The sequence below is a fragment of the Pelmatolapia mariae genome, linkage group LG10_11, assembly GCF_036321145.2.
Source record: "Pelmatolapia mariae isolate MD_Pm_ZW linkage group LG10_11, Pm_UMD_F_2, whole genome shotgun sequence".
NCBI classification, from domain to species: Eukaryota; Metazoa; Chordata; class Actinopteri; order Cichliformes; family Cichlidae; genus Pelmatolapia; species Pelmatolapia mariae.
Genome location: NC_086236.1, coordinates 51550186 through 51562481, shown reverse-complemented (window position 1 = coordinate 51562481; position 12296 = coordinate 51550186). Strand labels below are relative to the sequence as shown.

At 41.0% G+C, this 12296-nt stretch overlaps 1 protein-coding gene across 2 annotated transcripts in view; it reads right to left on the bottom strand.

Annotated features, from left to right (window-relative positions):
- The window catches only part of snap91a (synaptosome associated protein 91a), a 57217-nt gene that overhangs the window by 13278 nt on the left and 31643 nt on the right, over positions 1 to 12296 (bottom strand). Inside the window, exons 9-20 of one of the 2 annotated variants that reach the window (XM_063487417.1) lie at positions 11788 to 11849; positions 11052 to 11064; positions 10642 to 10808; positions 10433 to 10527; positions 8047 to 8055; positions 7607 to 7819; positions 6539 to 6616; positions 4412 to 4666; positions 1633 to 1716; positions 1269 to 1337; positions 809 to 925; positions 52 to 123 (exon numbers count right to left, since the gene is read on the bottom strand). In XM_063487417.1, the coding sequence (XP_063343487.1) occupies positions 52 to 123; positions 809 to 925; positions 1269 to 1337; positions 1633 to 1716; positions 4412 to 4666; positions 6539 to 6616; positions 7607 to 7819; positions 8047 to 8055; positions 10433 to 10527; positions 10642 to 10808; positions 11052 to 11064; positions 11788 to 11849 (1234 nt within the window). Of the gene's footprint in view, positions 1 to 51; positions 124 to 808; positions 926 to 1268; positions 1338 to 1632; positions 1717 to 4411; positions 4667 to 6538; positions 6617 to 7606; positions 7820 to 8046; positions 8056 to 10432; positions 10528 to 10641; positions 10809 to 11051; positions 11065 to 11614; positions 11643 to 11787; positions 11850 to 12296 lie in introns of those variants that run through there. The other variant, XM_063487416.1, reaches the window with a different exon arrangement.

Here is a 12296-nt window from a genome sequence, read left to right as displayed (position 1 = left end):
CATGAAACACTGTGATGGAACTCCAAAGGGTGACAACTAGAAGAGGCTCACCTCCCAGCAGGTCGTCTTCAAGTCCTACAGGAGCAGAACTCTGCGTTTCCTCCACAGGGCCCCCGAAAGAGTCTACGGGAGCATCCAGTTATCCACAAGGCAGCATGGAGGGTAGAAAGGGGTGAGAGGTCAGCCCTGGTACACAAAATGAGACACGATGAAGGGGTGGGTAGGACACAAAATTATCTTTATAAAAGAAAAAGAAAAAGTGTGAACAAAAAAGGTTAAATTAAATCAGATTTTAAGGCAATCCATCCAAGAATTGTTTAAACAGAAAATACAATGAAAACATCTGTGTTGGTTCAAGAACACATCTAAAACCTGCAGGACACCGGCCCTTGAGGCCTGGAGTTCCCCACCCCTGACATAGAGAAATAATTGTTCTAGGATACCGCCCCCCCTCCCCCAGTAAAAACCCCCAAAACAAAACAAACCCACAAAAAACAAACAAACAAAAGAAAGATACGGAAAAGTCAAATAATATGAGGCACAAAGTACATCAACATCAATTATATGTCACATTTTATTGTAGAAGTGATATACCAGTATGGGATGTCAAGTCAGTACTTAATAAACATCTATTGAGTGAGCCTACATATGCTTTATGGTATCAGGACACTGATGCTTACCGAATGTGAGTGTATTTGAGACATTAATAAAGTGGGTTTACACTTTATTAACTCTAACAAACTCTACAACTCTAACAAATCTCTCGCAAATCTTATATATCTTTCAGTTGGTGTTGTATATACAGTACCCAACAGGTCAATGACAGGCTCTGGCTCTGCTTTAGGTGGAGATGAGGTCCCTGCCGCAGGAACAGAAGCAGGAGCCGGGGCAGCGGCAGGGGTAGGAGCAGGAGATGAAAACGAATCTGGACAGAAGAGATAGAAAAAGAGATTTAATGAAATCAGTTTTATTAATCACTGCTTCAGTTCCAGTGACAGACTCCTCTGCTCATGTAGGGTTTTTTTTTTCCTGCCTGTTCTAAAAAGACTAAAGCAGACATGCAGAGAAGAAGAAGCAGAAGGAGGAAGCAAGCATCCCTGCATCTTAACTGTGTATCCACATCCTTGAAGCGTGCATCCTTTGGAAGTAGAGGTCTGGTCTGCATGTGCATGCAGACCCGAGTACCATGCAAAAACTTGTCTGGCTGCACCCCTCATAAAAAAGGAAGGGAAACAGTGATGCAGTAAAGGTAAAGCAGCTTGACTCACCCGTCACAATGTCTCCAGCCGGAGCCGGCTCGGGCAAAGGAGAGGGCCCGCGTGAAACAGCAGGAAGGTCTAATTTACCAACGCAAGCAAGAGGCAGAATACAAGAAAGAAGAAAACCATGGAGGTTGGGGAGCAAAAAAAAAGCATTAGCGTGGCAGGTAGAAAGATAAAGCATAGAAAGAAAGCAGCCACAACGATTATCCGGTAATTGACGAGTGGGATGCATGCACAGTTGTCACATACCACTATGGGGGGACAAACCAAGAGGTGAGGGAAAAGAACAGCTGACAGAGGAGTGGACATATAGAAACCAGAGGAGATGAAGAGGTTCCATACACAGAGAAATGGATATCAACTCCTGTACCTGCACCAAAAAGGTCTACGCTAGGAGTGGTAGCAGCTTTGGATTCAGTGGTAGGGCTTTGCTCAGGCATAGAATCAAACATATCTACGAACAAGGACACACAATCATATGTACATTCAGAGTCCGAAGTCCAGTGCATACAAAATGGATTCAGAAGAGAGATGAGGGGAAAGCAGAGAGAGCAGATATTTTGATTATTAAATGGGTAAGTTGCTGTGTATCTATTCAGTGCAATGCAGAATGAGAGTTAAAAGGGAAATATTGCCAAAGTTAAGCATGAAGACAAACTTACGTATTTTCTATATAATAATCACTACCATGCCATGTTCAAAATTCAAGAGATAAGAAGACTAACAGGAGAGGTTTTCAACACCTGGCATGTCCTTTGCCCTCCAATAAAAAATATATAAACATACTTTCATTTAGAAAATCCTGTTTGTAGCTGTGTGGCATTCTGAGCTAAACAGTAATGTTGGCATGACAATATTCTGATATCTCGCTTCTTCAGTTAATTTTATGTTAGCATGTTAGTATGCTAATAATTAGCAACAAACAAAAACTCAGAAGAGGACTGTCATTTACCTTTGTACATTTGCTACATTTGTTGGATAAAACAAAATGCATTTGATCCCTTCTGATGCTAAACAAATATAAATATATATTAGCAACAAACTACCAAGTTGATTTTGAAGGGAGTATGATTTGTCCAAAATTCTTTTTCAATGGCTTCTTTACACACACCCAAGTTTTTGCTTTAGCCACATTCCGCTTGGCCTGTCAGTACCTATCGACTGCCTCAGAAGTCCCACAGGCTAACCAAGCACAATAGGACTCCTTCTTCAGCCTGACGGTTCCCTTCACCTCCAGTGTCAACCATCTAGTTTGGGGGTTACCACCATGACAGGCACCAACCACCTTGCGCCCGCATTGGTGCAGCTGCTTCAGCAATGGAGGCATTGAAAATGGTTCATTCTGACTCAATGTCCCCAGTCTACCTCGAAATGCTGTCTAAGCAATGCTGTCAAGGGAGTTGAAGAGCTCGCGGACGGGGGCCTGTGCCAGGCGCACCCTCACTATATGTTTAGGCACCCCATGTCTGTCCAGCATCCTCCCCCAATACCTGATCCAACTCCCCGCCAGGTGGTAATCAGTTGACAGCTCAGTGCCTCTCTTCACCGAGGTGTCCAGAACATATGGCTGCAGATCTGAAGATACGATTAAATAATTGATCATCGACCTGCTGCCTAGGGTGTCGTGGTGCCACATGCACTTATAGACACCCTTATGTTTGAACATGGTTTTTGCTATGGACAGACTGTGGTTTACACATAAGTTCAGTAAGAGAACACTGGTTGGGTTCAGATCTGGCAGGCCGTTCCTCCCAATCAAGCTCCTACAGGAATGTCGGGTACTCTGAACTGTCGTTCAGTGCGTAGGCACAGACAATAGTCAGGACCCGTTCCCCGATCCAAAGGCACAGGGAACAGACCCTCTCATCCAAAAACTCCAATGTACAGGCAGCAACCAGATGGGATATTAAGATACCCACCCAGCCTGCCGTCTCTCACCAAGGGCAACTCCAGAGTTAGACAGTCCAGACGTTTTCCAAGAGACTGGTTCTGGAGCCCAAGCCATGCATTGAGGTGAGCCCGAATATATCTAGTTGGTACCTCTCAACCTTTCACACTAGCTCAGGCTTCTTTACCACCAGAGAGTCGTTAGTCTTGGTAGATGGGGACTGGTCCGCCAGGGTCTCTGCCCCGGGTCGCCACTCAGTGCACACTGCACCCGACCCCTACGGCATCTCCTGCAGGTGGCGAACCGACAGGAGGGTGGGCCCATGTCCCTTGTGCCCTGGTAGGTCTAAATTGTCATAGATTAACTAAAATTAATTAACCTTCATGCTGAGACTAGATGAGTTATTATAATTAATTTAAAAATGAGTGCACTAAATTTCATGACAAGCAATCCACTGGTAATTTTAAAAAACCTACAGGTTCAACAAAACTTAGAAATCTCAACCTTATGGTACTATTTGAGAAAGCTCAGCAGATGACCAAAGTATACTTATCATGAATATCAGAATCAGTGTACTATCGCTAGCTTGGCTAAGATATACAGCAAAAACAATTCTTATTTGGGCTTCTTAAGGCCTTTGGGGTATTAGACCTTTCCACACACTGAAAAACAAACATAGACAAATTCTGTTCTTTAATTCTAACATTTAGCGATATTCCCTTTTAACTCAGATGCATAAGCTACAATACAGCATTCCCATCCACCAGTATCTAAAAACTCTGGTCACAAGCAGGAGAAGAAAACACTTTTCTTCCCTCCAAGTTTGGGAGACTGTTAGTAATATTAAAAAAAATCAACACAATTTGAGCCACCTCTGTTAATAAACACAAAACAAAATTTTCTTTTATCCACAGAGATCAAATAAGTAGAAGTTTTGGTCCCCGGTCAATAAATAATATTCAATTTTAATACTGGCTTTGGAGATTTTTTCTAATTCAATATATTCATGTTTTTTGTTTTTTTTTAACAGAAGAGGTCAAAATGCTTGATTTACTATAAACAATCTAAAGGAAAGGTATCATGGAAAAATATAAAAACAAATCAGAATGTAGGGACTGGGCAAGTTATTGTAATTTTCACCACCATCATCATCAATACCAAGAGCAACACAATCATCATAATTATTAATACCATCATCATCACCATTGTCATAATGCAGGGCAATGCAGTGAGAGGCATAATGAGAGCGAGAAGACTTTACCACCAAAGAGATCTAGAGTCGGGGCAGCTGCAGACTCTGTGGTGGTGTCGGTGGTGGTTGTGGCAGTAGTAGTTGTGGTGGTGGTATTAGTGGAAGAAGGGGTGGGGGCAGCAATGGGAGCGATGATAGTCGGCGCATCACTAGAGGTGGGAGGAGTAATGGCAGCAACATCCGCCCCCATGTCGGTGGGCTTCATAGCAAACAGGTCCAGTTCTGGAGCAATGTCCGCACTGCCCTCCGTCGTAGCGAATGGGTCTTCACCAAGAGCAGCAGGTTGGTGGCGTTCAGGAGTTAGGGAGGGGGTAATGATTAGAAAAGAAGGGAATGGGTCAGTGGAGAGGGGATGAGGAAGGGAGGGATTAAGGATTTGTTAAAGTGACAAAAACTGCAAAAAGCATTTTTGTGAGGCTAAATACCTCAGAAGTGTCAAGTTAGGGTCAAAGAAAGTAAAACAATACATGGTAACTCATTAACTTCAGTGCTCCATCCACAAACTTCAGCAGAAAATACAACAGAAAGAAAAAACAGTAATTATGGACTATAGTTAGTAGTGGAATAATTCCATAATGACCAATTTGTCTCAAACATGCAAGCCTAATCCAAACCATCCATGTGTCCAGGAAACAGCCGGCTCTGTGAACACTGCTAGCAGTATATAAGAATGAAAGGACATGCTATAAATAACTTGTATCCAATAAAAATCAATTTAAACAGTTTTTTCTGTCCTACAATGACAAGTCTTTCTAACTTGTTGACAAAAAAAGGGGAAAAAAAAGAATAATTAAATATTACTTATTACTGAAGAACTACTACACAGTCAGCCATTTGCTAGTTAGCATTAGTTTTTGTTTGTTGGTTGTTTTTGTTTTTTTCTGGTTTATCAATACGAGCAGGACACCTATCAATACATTCCTGGAGCAAAGAACCTAGAAAATTAGCCTAGTTAGCATAAAGTAATTCTAGGTCTAGTCAAGTATACAAGTTAGTATAAGTATTAAGTTTTCTTCTTCTTTACCAAAATAGTTAACTATATATAGTACTTCTTAATCAATCTACGTAAATGGCCTTGATCTTCATTCTTGAAGTAAATAACTTTAGCAGTGCACTGGTAAATAAGCTAAATGCTAACATGCTCACACTGACACTAGTGACTTGCTAATGTTTGGCAAGTAATGATTTAATTTAGCAAGGCAACATGCTAATTATGAACTTCAAACAACAACTGAAGCTTAGAAAAGCTAACAAAGTACAAATGTATTTTGGCCGATGGTGTTATATAAAAACATCACGAACCGAAGTCAATATGATTCAGCCTCTAGTGAACATCAAGGTTCGTAACACAATTGACAAAGGAACAGAATTTTTTGTTTTATTTAAGTATTTTACAAAGTTATTAGAACCTAAGCTTGGCGATTAATGTATTTTGAGCAGTACTGGGGTATGTTGTGGCACAAATTGAAAAAAAAGTCATAGAATCACTCCAGTCTTCTCATTGTTGAAAAACTAAGCTAACCAATGCACAAAGTTGTCAAAAGCTGGCACTTCCCTTTTACACAGAAGATAAAGTGTGGATGCAGGATAAAGTTATTTTTAAGGTTAATCACACATAAATATTAATTACTGTGATTACAGTAGAGGTAATTGCAGGTGGTTACAGTACACTATGCACCATGTAAAGTAACATTTTTGCTTATTGCATGGACATTATGTAGGTTGCTTCAGTTTCTCTGCTATGTAAGCTGCTGCAGGCCAAAGAGAACAGCTGAATGCAAGTTATTAAAAACCAAAATAAAATATGATTAGTATAACCATCATAATCCAGTTGTGTCATGGTTAGTGGTGTTAAAAAAGACATTTATTTCTGGAATACTGAGAAGATAAGAGCTGTACTGTGCTTTTTACTGCAGTATTCACTGGATGAATATTAGGAGGAGAGGGTCCATGACTTAGGCATTAGAGTAGGATTTGGGGTGAGACAGTGGGACCTGAGGGCAGGTTTGTTCTACTGTCTTCTATGAAAGCAGAAGCAGCTTTATTAATATAATAAAAGCAACAGCCTTCACATTCGCACACGCACTCGTACCTCCATGCACACACGTTTGCACAGAAAGCTGTTTTGTCACCCACCAGATCCACCAAATGCATCAGCAGCAGGGCCCGCGGCCACGGCAGCAGGACCATCTCCTGGGGAAGGTGCAAACGCATCTAGGGTATTGCAGACGAAAAACAGCCGGAACGCGAACACAAAACGTAACACCCGGACCAACACACCAACACACACATGGATGTATAGAACAGAAGATGAATAAACAGATGAAATGGACAGGGAAGAAAAATGAGAGGTCAGCATCAGGAAAAAGCAGAGAATACAAGAAATATGCAGCCCAGTAACTGCAATGATTGATCTCATTGTATCATCAGTCACATGATGAGTTTTGTTTTGATGGGGCTGCATAATGCTGCATTCAGTGAGTGCACCACCAGTGCAGGCTCGTGAAATGAGGCATGTTGTCACAAGTTACTTGCACTCTGTGACAAGAGGGGAAATGTCAAGGTCAGGGATGGACAAAGGTCATTTCTCTTTGGTGTTTTAGTAGTACTCTGAATGTTTGTTAGTATTAACTAATATGCCAAATTATCATTAAATAGCACTCAGCTAGTTATCGTCTTGGCATATTTAAGAAACTGTTAGTAACTCATAGGAAGAAAATAATTCAGGGCGATAACAAAAAGCACAAATTGACAAATCTCAAATATATGCATCATGATTTTGCACATTTCGGCAGGGGAATGAAATAATGCCGTACTGTACTGGTTAATTTTTGGGGGGCGGATTTGAAATGGTAAAGGTTTTTCCCCTGCCGAGTGAAAAACATGATGCGTGATAGCTGGACACTAAGCCAGCACAACAGTATGTGCATGGCAGTCACAAAGCAGGACGTAAAAACATGTTTAGTCACATCACTAAGCATTATTTTTTCCAAAAATGAAGTACATCTGTACATCAACAGCTCTGACCCCCCCAGAACCCTCAAACATTTCTAGCTATAGAATGAAAAAATACCAGTTTAATTTTGGTATTTTATATTTTATATATACAAAGGAAATCTATCATTATGTAACTAAACAATGTATGGGCTTGTTGCAGAAAAGCAGGCAGGTCGCGTCTGCATCCTACCCTCCGCCTACACTGACCTCCGAAAAGGTCGATGTCTGTGGCTGAGGTGGTGGAGGCAGGAGCAGAGATGGGCAGCGAGGTGGGCGCCTGCGCAGCTGCAGCAGTGGTGGAACGAGCAGGGGCTATGGGCGGGGCAGCCACGGGGGCAGCAGCAGCCGCAGCATTGGCATCAGCAGACTCTTTCTTTGCCAGGAGAGATTCAGAGGCTCCGTCGGTAGCGGCCGGAGTCGCTACGCAGATAAACCCCGCAATCCAAACGCCACGACCCAGTCACAACCCCCAAAAGAGAGGAAGAAACAGCAGGAGAGAAAATAGGGAAGAAGGAGCAAGACGGCAGAGTCAAAGACGTCAAAGTGAGTGAAAAGTTCAAAAAGAAAAAAGAAAATTCAGAACTGCAGGTTGAGAGACAAGTTGAACAGTGGATGACTGCAGGCGACGCTGTCAACAGAGTACTTACCCAAGAGATCTTCAAGATAGCACAAACAAAAACAAAGAGAGAGAGAGAGAGAGGTCAGAGACAGTGAATGACTGAGTTAAAAAAGAGATATACTTTTAAATTATGCAGATGCTCCAAGTAATGATTTTTTTTGGTTAATTTGAGAGCTTCCAACCTTTTACAGGAAAAGCCAGAAAAGCAGAGATGGGACAAAAGCAAATCCAATTGAGTGAAAGGGTCATTAATATAACTGAGGCTTTAAAAAGGCTAAGGCTGGACCACAGCCATGGTTAAGGTATCAGAGGACATGTAGGAAAAAAATCGTTAAAATTGCGATTAAAACCACAAGAAGTTTCACAATGTTAAAGAGGAGAGTCCCATTTCTCTTTCTGCTAAAGCCAATGATTTTTAGTAAAAGTTTACGAAGAATAAAAGAGGTTTTTTTATGTTTGTTTCTGCACATTTATTACAAACTATAAATAACTGATGCTGCTGCCAGCCGAAGCATACAGGCAGGTTTTTCCGTTCAGTTTCTTCTTTCTCCTTCTTGGTTTTCATTCATTCTATTTTGGCAAGAAAAATCACTCAGCAGTAACCTCACCACACTGTGTGCTTTGAAAAATGGTGCAAATAATGTAAAGTAAAGCTGGCAGCGAGTAGTTTAGTAACTGAAACATTAAAAAACAACAGCTTTATTGAAGAACTTGATGTAAGTGTGTAAAATGTGCTCTTTCACTGAAGTACATTAAGTTAAGGTCATTAAATATCACTAAAACTCTCCCCTGAATACTGAAGGCTCTGTCACAGCTGAGCGACCATAATGTGACAGTGTGAGTCTGTTAAACTAAACATAACAGCATGTTAAAGAGCTGGGCATAAGGCTGTAGGACAAGAGATACACAGTAGTTTACACTTCAGGAGGTCTGGTTTAACATAAGCTACAACTTTTAGCAGGTTGAGCTAACACAAGAGAAACTTCTCACAGCAGTAGCAAAGGGTTATATCTGAAGCCTAGACGTACTGGGCAAAGTGGCGGTTACAACCATTTCCGTGACAATAACACCCAATAAACTTGATTTTCCTAACTAATTGTGTTTGATGCTAAAATAAATTTACTACTTTTTATGTTTCGTTAATGTCTCTGATCTCCTTATTTTGTAATGTTTAGATTCCAGTTTAATTGAATCTTCCCTTCTGTCCATTTCCTATTTTTAATAAATTCTATCTTTGTCTTTGAAAGAGTAAATTCCTAACTAAAATATATTATCTTGTTAGCTTTCCAAAATTATAAGCTATATTGAAAAAAATCTATATTCATAACTAGAAGATCTGATCTAAATTTTCTTTCCTCTGTGTAAGTTTTTCTCACATTGAAAAAGATTGATGTTGATCTGTCTGATATATAAGCAAATAGGCTGAGTATGTTAGAAACAAAAAGCTGATCTCACAGTTTAATTCATAACACTATAATACCAGGGATCTGATTGTTTACCTAAATGGATCATTAGCGTATAGGGATGCTGACTTTTTGCCTGAAAATGATGAATCCAGTTGATTTGAACATTGTATCAGGAGCTACACTGACTATTCTAAGAATTCAAAATACAGCCTTGAAACAGTGCCATGTGAGTCTGTATTGTTCTGTATTGGACAAGCAATCTGATATGACAAACATAATTTCCCTAAAACACTTGATCTTTGGGACTAATGCTGTATTACATTTAAAATCAGAAGTCAGAAGTTCCACAATTCCCAGTCAGTCATTTTTAACTGAAACATCCCCTTACTTACAACTCAGAAAGTTAGGGCAGCCCCGCCAACCCCGACTTCATAATCCAAAATGGCCCCAGTGCACGTAAACGGTAATAAAACTTCTAATCTGTGCCGCCACTGCTGTGTCTTTGTGACTGGTTAAATAAGCCATATACAGTGCACTGACCCAGCTCTATCTATGAACTTGATGCACCGCTAATTTAAAGTGCAACAAAAAATACTATTATTGTGCTGCTTTCTAATTATGTATGGCTGCCTCCACCTCCTAAGAAGCAAAACAAATCCTACTTTTCTTTGCTTTTATTACTTGCTTATTATACTTGAATGCACCCAACTTGGGAGTGACATCAGTCCCAGCTCTGACATCCAACTTCCGAGGTAAATGAAATGCAGCATGATTGAATGGGTTGTGGGACTACTCTGGGGTCAGACCTGTCTCTAACAGCATTTAGCATGATATCTTTGTAGGCATTCATTTATAAGGCCCCTTTTTTAAGATTTTAGCTAATGTTAGTCAATCAAAGCTGCTAAATCAACAATCAGTGTCTAAAAATGTGGGAATATCAGCTTGTACTCAAATCAGAAAATGACGGGAGTTTCAAACATTTCATTTGGTATATCAAAATGACCTTACCTCCCCATCCAGTTGTGGAGGAAGCTGCTGCAGTGCCCCCTGCTGATGAGGAGGACATGGGATCTAGATCCAAGAGGAACCCATCATCAAGTGCACTGAACACAGGGGAAAAAAGACAGTAAGGGTGTGTTGACAGAGGAATCCATTTAAAATGTGGTATCGATGCAGATAAGTTACAACAATCTGTTATATTGATGAGTAATTCTTACTTGCTGGCAGTGGTGGGGACTGGTGCAGTGGGAGTGACAGAGGGTGGAGGGGGTTTGGCAGGCGGCACGGGGCGGGCTGGAGGCCCACCGGCAGCAGCGGGAGGCGCGGGCTTGGCTGGCGCAGCAGGTGCTGCTGCTGCCGGCATGCTATTGTTAGCGGTAGCATCCTGCCGCAGAGGACAACCCCCATTAGATGATGACCAACATATTCATGTAAGCTAATGTGATTCACGAGCTTTCTAAACAGATGAATAACAATAAATCACTACCCATCTAAAGTAAAAACTGGTAAGGGTGAAGCCCTTGATTCAAGTTCTCAATAACTGTATTTTGACTCTGAAAGTTGTCACACATAAATACAGAGTCCTGTTATCATAGCTACATTGTGATTATCATGAAGCATAGCTTACCTTTGTGGGCGACCTGCAAGAACAACAACAGCACATGAGTTAACGAGTTTAACGCTGTACACAATGGAAGCTAATGGCTGCTACTGAGACAGGAGGCAAAGTGACGGCTTAAATATCCCTTTGTCGTTTTCGGGCAGGAAGCATTTCAAAGCAAATCCATTAAGCAAGCATCTTCAATTAATGGATCTATGCTGCATTGATGAGTTACGACTTCTTGGCCCCAGCGCCACTTGAACAAAGCTTTTTTATTTTGACATTACACATAGAAAGTAATGACTGACATGTGACTGAAGCTTTGTAAAAGTTGGGGCTGACTCTACAGTAGGATGATAACAAAGGTGTTAGGTTAGTGATGACATGTGCGAAAAGGCAAGGCCTGTCATCGCTCCAAATGATTTGATGATGAAATGATGATTCTGAAAGATGCAGGATATTCAGACGCTGTGTCTATTCAATCACTGAGTAATAATATAAAAATAATGTATAACCTGAATAAGGCAAAACACTGATGAATAAGGGGAAACAATGGTGGTGGTGAAATAACATTTACAAGTCCTACTCTTATGGACAGAGATTACTTACTTATCCTCTCTGAGTTGTGTAAAGATAAGAAGAAATGACAAGTTGGAGAAGTATTAGTGAGTTTTACTACAGATGAGCAAAACCCCTGCAAAAAACCGTTGCTGTTAAGCGTTAAAAAAACCCACTAAATAGGTGTTTTGTTCGATCTACTTACGGTTTCTTCCCCTCCAAAGTGTTGAGGTGGGTCTCCAGAGATGCCAGAAGGCTTTCGGGGGCCTGCAGACAAATACACAGAGAGGGGCTGCTAATTACTCAAACACAGACAGCATGTTGAGTACAGTTAGACAGAAAGGCATAAGAGCAGACCAGGGTACACAGGGTAATTTATGGATCACATTTGGATTGTGCGAATGCCTCTTTAACAAGGGCTTCTTCATGGTGGCTATAAAATAGAAGGACAGCAGCTGAGGAGATTACTTAAGTGCCTTTTTTCTAATACGCTGATAGGCTGCAGACTGGCTAATATCCTGATGGCTGTTCTGCCTTCTCGTATTCCTGCCTGATGCTCTGATAATTGTCCTCCCTGCTCAGTTTTATTTTCTCTGTCTAATCTAATCAACATTGAATCAGCAGCACTGACTCTTGGAACACCTCACTCTATTTTCATTTTCCTACATCTTTGAATGCACCGCTCCAAAGTGAACCTTAGGCTGGCACATTGCC